Source organism: Dipodomys ordii, unplaced genomic scaffold, assembly GCF_000151885.1.
Source record: "Dipodomys ordii isolate 6190 unplaced genomic scaffold, Dord_2.0 Scaffold10, whole genome shotgun sequence".
Lineage (NCBI taxonomy): Eukaryota > Metazoa > Chordata > Mammalia > Rodentia > Heteromyidae > Dipodomys > Dipodomys ordii.
The window spans coordinates 25,943,870-25,953,386 of NW_012267226.1; the positions used below are offsets into that span (position 1 = coordinate 25,943,870).

The 9,517-nt window shown below is 41.1% G+C and overlaps 1 protein-coding gene across 2 annotated transcripts in view; it reads left to right on the plus strand.

The window, feature by feature from the left end:
- Positions 1 to 8,495, plus strand: part of Mtmr2 (myotubularin related protein 2) — a 58,561-nt gene extending 50,066 nt beyond the window's left edge. For both annotated transcript variants that reach the window (XM_013009663.1, XM_013009664.1), the window contains 6 exons: positions 938 to 1,123; positions 3,109 to 3,315; positions 4,514 to 4,606; positions 5,938 to 6,051; positions 6,821 to 6,997; positions 7,511 to 8,495. In XM_013009663.1, coding sequence (XP_012865117.1) covers positions 938 to 1,123; positions 3,109 to 3,315; positions 4,514 to 4,606; positions 5,938 to 6,051; positions 6,821 to 6,997; positions 7,511 to 7,672 — 939 coding nt within the window. In that variant the 3' untranslated portion in view covers positions 7,673 to 8,495. The remainder of the gene's footprint in view (positions 1 to 937; positions 1,124 to 3,108; positions 3,316 to 4,513; positions 4,607 to 5,937; positions 6,052 to 6,820; positions 6,998 to 7,510) is intronic.
- The last annotated feature ends 1,022 nt before the right edge of the window (positions 8,496 to 9,517 follow it).

Below are 9,517 nucleotides of genomic sequence, written 5' to 3' on the forward strand. Positions count from 1 at the left end.
AACAACCCAGATGCCCCACCACAGATGAATGGATCCAAAAATTGTGGTATCTATACACAATGGAATATTATGCAGCCATTAGAAATGACAAAATGGCATTTGCAGGGAAATGGATGGAGCTAGAAGGAATCATGTTGAGCGAGGTAAGCCTAGAGCAAAGAGACAAACGGTACATGGTCTCCCTGATAAGTGGATGCTAAATCCAAAATGTTAGGTGATATGACAAAACCAACAGGACTTAAACAAAGAACTCCCACTCATCTGGTCGAACCAGTACTAAATATCCCCATGCTGCTGATCACATGTATGGTGTCTAACATGTGAACACCGTTATATGTTATAGACTGTGATAGACAATTTGCTCCAGGAAAGTTAGAATGAACTTGTGACTTTAAATGAGCATCATTATTCCACAATACTGTGAAATTCCAGAAATTATGTAATCACTTAATCACAATCAAAAAAAAAAAAAAAAAAACCTCGGGGAAGGTAGGGAGGGAAGGGATAGTAGGGGGAAAACAATGGAGGGGGTAACAATGTTCAAGAGGAAGTGTACTCATTACCTCACTCATGTAACTGTAACCCTCTGTATAGCATCTTTACAATAAAAAAAAAAAAAGAGTAAATAAGGAACCGCACTGGCAAAGCAGGCCTAAGACCCTTGTACCTGAAGCCTAGTCTAATGGTGTAGGTATGAAGGGAAGGGGGGGGATTTGCAATCAGGAAAGCTGGCTCTTGAAAATGTGTATGTACTTGCATTGAGTGTTAAAAGCCACGAGGGTAAATGCGTGTTTCAGTTAGATTAGTGAGCCAGGCTGACCAAGAGCCTGAGCCATCCGCAGTTCTGTATTGAGTATTATGTGTAATCTGTGGTGCTTTCCACATCCAGTGGCTTGTGATGTCACTTACCGGTTCCCATCATGTGCCCTTGTTACAGGCCAAGGGTGGAGGTTATGAAAGTGAAGATGCCTATCAGAATGCAGAGCTGGTTTTTCTGGATATCCATAATATTCATGTTATGAGAGAATCATTACGAAAGCTTAAGGAGATTGTGTACCCTAACATTGAGGAGACACACTGGTTGTCTAACTTGGAGTCTACTCACTGGCTAGAACATATTAAGGTGTGTATATGCTACTATGTCTCAAGGACTTTTTCTACCTTTTATATTGCCTCTTGCAATTGAAACATTGTGAAAGAGACCTTTCTAAACAGTGGAAATTAGGTAACTGCTCTGATAACTGGAATTACTGTTTTGGTGTTTGAATGCATTTGGTTCTGTTGTATTCATTTTCCACCGTTATCTGATTTCTATCCATCCTTCAGACTCCATTGCATTCTTTCATGAAGTCTTCCCAGGTTGTCTTTATTTACATTTTGTCCTTTTTCTTTCCATTTAACCCCGGTAATATTTTCCTTCATTTATTTGCTTTTATGTCACACAACATATGAAGAATCCAGACTCTGTTAGGGAAGCACTGCTCATATGAGTAGGTATCCAGTAAATACTCACTGCATGATTTATGAAGTTAAAACCAGCTGGTTGGAGAAATGAGGTGCAGTAATTACATGAAGGATAGAAAACACCATGCAAACACTAATATGTTAATTTAATGTTTGAAGCACCTAGCCATTTAATATTCTTTCCAAGGATGATCTAAATTTCAGTAATACAAATTACCAGGCTACCTATAGACTATGAAATGAGAAATACATTTAAAGAGCAGATTTCCCATCTGAATTCTCTGAAACACAGAATTGAAAACGAAACTGATTTAATGAAAATTACAGCCCTTTTGTTCTTTTTAAGAAGCTATGAGCTACACTACATGGGGCCTGTTCATCGGCCCATCTGTGAAATTATAGAATGTGCTGCCAACCATAAGACTTGATTTCGAACTCATATAAATGCATGTGTTTCTGAAAATGTCCAAGTGATCAGTTGTGTCGGGGCACCATGCTTCTCAAGAAGCTGGCTTTGCCTCCCAGCAGAAACAAGTCACACACACCCCTTCTATTCTCCAGCTTTGTCCAAAAATCCACCTTTCCAACCACTCCCCTGGAGCCTTCCCCATTCTTGGACATGTGGTGTGTTGACCACTTCCTGGTTTGCAAGTGGTTATGCCCTACTACTACAAAGAATGCAAGCTTCACAAAGCAGGTAGTTCTGTAGATGTCTCTAGCATCCGAGGCAGTGGGCTAGAGAGGGAGGGAGATCCCTAAGTCTTTATCAATGAGTACCACTCTTCTCAGTTGGCCGTTGCTAACTAAGCCTTTGCATTAGTGATTACTAAGCCTGAATTTACATTTGTTCACAAATGGTTCTGAAACATAGGTTGAGGGTGCTTCAGAACACAATCAAACTCTGGTTTCTCATGAGCCTCCCAATCCTGGTCGTTGTATGTGCTGCCATACTGATTTCAATAGTAGCCATACAGAAGGATGGGAACTACATTGTTTTTCTTGTGGGTACTGAAGTCTAAACTCAGTGCCCAGAGCTTGCCTCAGTTTGCTTGCTCAGCTGGTGGTGATAATACTTGAGTCACACCCCTAACCCTGCTTTTGGCTGGTTGGTTTTGAGGCAGATCAGACTTTTCAGCCTGGGTTGGTCTTACTGGATCTCAGCCTCCTGAGAAGTCAGTAAGTATCACAGGCATGAGCCACTGATACCTGGCTTCGTTACTCATTCTTAAGGATCTTTCGCTTTTGCATTTAGTTCTCACTCAGGACTTTGGAGAAAAGTTATTTTGCATATTGCTTCTCCATATTTCTCAAAGGGTTAAATATTCTGATACTAGGTGAAGTTTTTATGCAGTACCTTACTGCAATGTTTTTATTATGCTTGCTGTTCACTATCTGACATGAAACATTTTAGTCTACCCATTATTTTAGAGTAAGTCTAATTGATTGCTTTCAGGTACTTTGTTTAAATTACTTTTAGATAGTAGAAACTTAGACTTGAGTTAGCATAAGATTACTTTTGTTTGTATAGATGTCGACATACTTGATGATTCTTTAGAACTCAGTTTTTCTGAAGTTACTTGGATATGTTCGGTAAGTTGTGAAAAGCATTTTAAAGAGGCCGATGTTCCTCTCTCCACTGGGCAGCTAATCCTGGCAGGGGCTCTGCGGATTGCTGACAAGGTGGAGTCCGGGAAGACGTCGGTGGTCGTGCACTGCAGTGACGGCTGGGACCGCACAGCACAGCTCTCATCCCTGGCCATGCTCATGTTGGATGGCTACTACAGAACCATACGGGGGTTTGAGGTCCTCATCGAGAAGGAGTGGCTGAGCTTTGGACATCGATTTCAGCTGGTGAGTAAAGAACCTTGACTGGTAGGCCATGTGGCAGTGTTGACCTAAAACTGACGACTTCTCTAGAGAGGAATGAATACAATATTTAAATGTGACTGCCATCACTCAGTAAGGTCTGTGGGTGTTTCCTACTCCAAAGAGCTAGTTAGGCAGCCCTTGGGAGGCTAAGGCAAGAAGAAGCAAGTTCTAGGCCAGCCTGGTTGTACAAGACCCAAACAAAACAGTACGATGATGATATAATCATAAAGCACTTCTAGCTTATCTGACAAGTTAAAAAGACAACAGTGGCTTCTATTTCTTAAAGAAGCTATACAGAACAGTATTGTTCACATAAGGGTTTTAGGACTAAATGGGAGTAAAAATAAAAATTCAATTCAGTTGAGACTAAATCATGGCTATTATGCTTCCCAAGACAGTAAAACTCCAATGACCATACACATGCAAAGCAGCACGCTCATCCTTCACGTGGTAAGTCACACAGGAACACATTCCCCACATCCTCAGGTCATTCCATTACAGAGTCCAAACACATGTCTCGAGGAGAGACTTACTGAGGCTAATTTTTGCTGTTACATTGGGTCACTGTAGCCCAATTACCAGCAGTGCTAACACGTACTTGCTGACTTGGCTGAAGGCACAGAGGTTTCTACTTTATCACTTTTGCACCATTATTACAAATGCCAATGTGGGGAAAGGTAAATACTGTTGAGGGATTTTTTTTAAGTCTCTAGGTCACAATTTGAGAAGGAATCCCCGCTTTGGGGAAAGGAGCAGGGTTCTGTTTGAACTGGGTGAGTGACCGCAGGCTTGCGAGGCTGATCAGGTGCTCATGTGGCTTCTCCTATAGCAGCAATTCACTCACTGGCTAACACAGTAAAAGAGAAGTGTGCATTCTGCTGCCCCTGTATGACACACTTATGAGGAGACTCTTGTCTCCAGGACTAATGTCTAAGCTTGGAGGGCCAGTCCATTATCAACCTTTTAATCGGGGTTTCATTTATTAAGCTTCCAGAATTTTTCTGGAAGTTTATATATGAAAATGTGTATGTCTCTAATTGGCAGAATTGTGAAAATGTCTACTTCCATATTGTGCTTCTGAACAATAATTTCTTGGAAAAATTTAGAAGTACCAACCAGATCTCCTTTCGTTGTATTTACTTTTATTTTTTTACTAATAGTGTTTCACTTTGTGCTTCAGAGAGTTGGCCATGGAGATAAGAACCACGCAGATGCAGACAGATCGCCTGTTTTCCTCCAGTTTATTGACTGTGTCTGGCAAGTGACAAGACAGGTGACTTCCTGCATTTCTTTTGTGGGGCACTGGTTTGCAATATAACTTTCTCCACTTTGAACTAATGCTACATTAATATGGATATGCTCAATTTTAGAGAATGATCTCTTTATTACTAAGAGAAGTTAGCTTAGTTGCGTGATTTTATCCATCTTAAGGAAATTGGATAGAAACATGGTACATGACAAACACTATTGTTTTTCCAAAAGCTTTGTAATAAGTAGGTTTATCTGAACAAGGACCAATAGAAGTAACTGAAAAACACTTGGAAGAATGGTATGTTATGGAGAGGGGTAAAAAATATCCCCTATATAAATGCCTGCTAGTTATCTATCCAATGTGTGGATGCAATTCTATAAACTATGCCTTTGATGTATTGGGCTTCAGAGGGAAGGGGGGGGTGCTGCATATTTATAAGTTTAGCCATGTTTGCTATTTCCTATAGTAGGTTTGAAGTTCTACTTTGAAATATGAGCTACATGAATCCTATCAGACTTTGGGTATTGGCCCCCCAAATAATAGGGTCCACTTTTGGCTGACTGTTGTCCTGTTTAACTATAGCAGAATTGTATCATTTACTTGGCAGGAGTTGTTTTGCCTTGGAGAAGGCATCAGATTTGTGTACTTTTACCCTTGGTAATTTTAATGTTCTAAAAGCAGTGCTCTGTTACTGTTTTCTCTGTGAGGAGATGTTCACTGGTAAAGCTACCTTTCCATAATTAGGCTAACAGTTTTGTCAAGATGATGAAAAACTTAAAAGCATGCTAGGAAGTGACGGCACATAGAACTAGCTGTTTTTTACAGCAGTTTCTCATTCAGCTGTGGAGTGCCACCTGGAAACTGAGGGCCTGTTAAATTGCCCTTTAAGAAGTCTGTTAGATCACCTCACTGCTGTTATATGTTATATATGCTGTCCTCTACTATTAAGGTTACAACTTTTCTCAACCAGTAATCTTGACATTCATGGAGTTCTTTCTCATAACCCTCTTAGTATAAGAAGCTTCTGGTCAGTTTTGAGATGAAGCCCTTTGCCTTGGGGGGGGGGGGGAAGAGTACAGTTCTTCAGTTACCCCCCCCCCAAAAAAAATGTTGTACAATAATAGTAGTCTACCCAAGTCAAGACTCAGCAAGTTTGGGAGAGACTTCCCCCAGCCACTCAAATAGGAAAGATTATCTCAGAAAAGCAAGAGATTGCTGGACCACAAACCAAGCCCAGGCCATAATGGTTAAATACGTAATCTTGAGTGTGGTTTTTTTCTTATTACTGAGGGTCTATCCTTATAGGGATGTGATTTTTGTTTTTTAATGTGTGTGTGCTGTTCAACTTGCAGTTCCCCACTGCCTTTGAGTTCAATGAATATTTCCTCATTACCATTTTGGACCACCTGTACAGCTGTTTATTTGGGACATTCCTCTGTAACAGTGAACAGCAAAGAGGAAAAGAGGTGACGTATGAACCAGCCTTACTCCTTTCTGTACTTGCCCTCCAAGAATGCACTCAGACTTAAACCAAAGGACCCCTCTTCTGGTGTTTCGTTTAGGTACTACTTCATCTTACAAGTTGTAATATGCTTGTTTCCTTTCTAGACGTGGGCCTGGTCTGTTTTGAAGCACCTCTGTCATACTGCCAAAGGTGCCAGCCAACCACTGGCTGAATTCTGAAGGAGATGGCGTCCCTGCTAAAGAGAAATGAGATATGTGGGATCTTAGAAATACCATTGTCCCATTATTCATGTAGAATGGAAATCCTTCAAAGGAGCTGTAGAAAATACTCATTTCAATGGACAGCTCAACTCCCAAAATACCGCCTGCATATAAATCAGGGATTTTGTTTAAAGTTGTAGATGAGTACTGTACAAGACTCAAATCCTGAAGTGACAGAGGCAGGTGTGCCACACTTGGAATCCCAGAGACTGAGGCAGGATGATTTACAGGTTTGAGGGTAGCCTCGGGATCCTACCTAACTTCTTTTTTAAAGCACGGGTGGCATTGTGGCTCAATATTGGAGCACTTGCAGAAATACTCTGAAAGTACTGTTACACTTTCAATGTCTGGCCAGGAAATAAAATGTTCCATGCCTGGAGGTGCTCGTATTTTAAAGAAAGTTACTGTCCAAGTCCGTTCTTCCTCCTGACAACCACAGAATGCCTCTATAAATTCCATGTTTAAACAGCTTGTGGTAGAGGAATCTGTACTTATGTTTCCTTCCTACAGAATCTACCTAAAAGGACCGTGTCATTGTGGTCTTACATCAACAGCCAGCTAGAAGACTTCACCAACCCCCTCTATGGGGGCTACTCTACTCACGTCCTCTACCCAGTGGCCAGCATGCGCCATCTAGAGCTCTGGGTAGGGTACTACATACGGTGGAACCCGAGGATGAAGCCCCAGGTGTGCTGGGATGGATGTAGGGAGCGGGGAGGAGCTCATCTTGCATACTTTATAACTTCCCAGTGGCTCATGCCTGTGATCCTAGGCAACTAGAAAGGTAGCTATGCAGAGATGAGTAGTTTGAAAGTTTTTGAGATTTCACCTCAATCAATAGTAGTTGTGGTAATGAGTCATCCTGGCTACTAAAGGGAGGCTGAGATTGAGGAGACCCCACCTCAAGAGGCTGGGTGAGGTTTGTGCTTGTCATCCCAGCTACACAGCCAGATTGGAGGAGGAAAGAGCCACACACACTGACTGCCTCATTCACAGGTGTGTAGTACAGTGGAGCGGTCATTGTCTGGGTTTTGTCCTGACCTAACTTGAGGCAAATTTCTACTTTGTGGCTTGCTGTCTGAAGAACAGCTAATGAAAAAGCCGGGTGGAGATACAGTTGAACCTGAACTTAATTTTGAACGCTGATTGCATTGGTAACTACTGAAGAACACTCATTGCATGTATGTTTTGCACTTGTAGGAACCTATTCATAACAGATACAAGGAACTTCTTGCAAAACGAGCAGAGCTTCAGAAAAAAGTAGAGGAACTACAGAGAGAGATTTCCAACCGGTCAACTTCCTCCTCAGAGAGGGGCGGTTCCCCTGCACAGTGTGCCACTCCTGTCCAGACAGTTGTGTAAGAAGGGCAGAGCCTCACCACGGCAAACTCAGTGTAGGGCCACGCTGTGGCCTGTCTGGGGGGCGGTGGGAAGTCCAGATGCTTTATATTTACCTGTACAGAAGTGTGCAACGGATCTGTCCTTTACCTCGACATCTGAAGATCAAAATGGGATAAAGCAAGCTACAAAGGAACGTTACATGAAATCATCTAATATAGGGCCCTCAGTCTACAACAGATCAAAATCAAGTAACACTCTTTCTCCAGTTTTCCTTATAGTGTAAGTAGTAAAAAAATTACTGCTGGCATTATATCCTACTAAAATAAAAAGCAGGGTGTTTCAAAATGACGCTTTATAAAGAGATGCTTCAGGGAGGAAGTGGCAGCCACCCATTTGTGCAGTTTCTCCACACTGTAATATGCTACTAAGATTGACTTTTCTGAAGTCTGTATAGATAGCTTATGGTAAGAAACACTATGCTCAAATTTTCACATAATATTTTACTATTTTTTCCTAATTATACTGAGTGATAAAAGTCTACCAAAGAACACAATGCATGTAAAGAATTAAATATCAAGGCCAGTAGAAAAAAAATCTTGCTTTACTATTCACCTATAAGTTCGGTGCTGGTATATAAATATAAACGTGACTCTGTATTAAGAGCCATATGTAACGTACTGTAACAAAGGAAAGAAATTTCATACATTGTCAATGTCCAAAGTTACCTTTTGCAGAAACGTTACTTGAAAATAATTAAGTGCATTTTCAAATGGAAATGCTCGCTTTCAGCAGATTTGTCCTCTAATACCCAAATCAAATAAAAATCCACTATTTTTTTCAATCATTAATTTACTGTTGTCAGTATTATAAGTATACTTGGTAGTACCAAATGACTTGGTTGTTGTGTGAAATTTGTTATTATTGTACTGCAAATATTTAAAAACAACTTATGTATTCCACTACTCATCTTTTGACACAGACGAATGATAAAAGATCAAAATGTCAAAATTCCTGTGTGCATGTATGAGAAAATCCCAGTAAAACCAACCTTACTACAGATAGGTGCTATTTGTAGCCTCTCACACCTCAACATACTTACATTCAGTTTCCACCTAAAAACTAGGGTCAGTGTGAAAATGCCATTCTTCAAAGCTTTCCTGTGATTTCCCATACCTCTAGGAGTATGCACATGCAGAAGAGGAGCCAAGTACAGAGCAGCTCCATGCAAGAGACAGCCACGTTGCCTACTAGGGCTGCAGTGTGCATGAACAAGTTCTGGCTGCGCAGATATGCTCCTTGTCATCAGCCCTACAGAATTTACAGCCCAGAGGCATCAAGCTGAAACCGTGTGCCTCACTTCCCTGTTCTCATCTGCATACTTACAACTCTCACAGGCCATCTATTGTCCCATATAAACTACAGACACTGCCCCCTTCCTCTCCCAGCCCCCCTCCCCCCTCCCTCTTTTGTTCATTCTTTCTGACTTGGACCAACTGTTCTTCCTTGAATTCAATTCTTTCAAGTTTAGGCATCCTCTCTACCCCACAGTCCTGTCCAGGCTACACTGCTTTCCTTCATCATACCACTGAGATAAACAATTCAGGTATCGACCACTAGCCTGTAAAAATAGATGCTGGCATATTGCACAGAAGTATTTTACAGGTGAAATAAAGCCATGTTCTATTACAAACTCCCAAAGAAAACTGAAGTAGTACTTTCTTTTTCAGTTCTTACCTGAGTGTCAAAAGCTGAAGTGCTTAAAGTTTGAATCCTAGTTGAGGAATTAGGAAGAGATTTAACACTGTTCAATTAACTGTTGTCCTAATTACACAGTTATGCATATGAATGACCTGAAATTCAAATAAG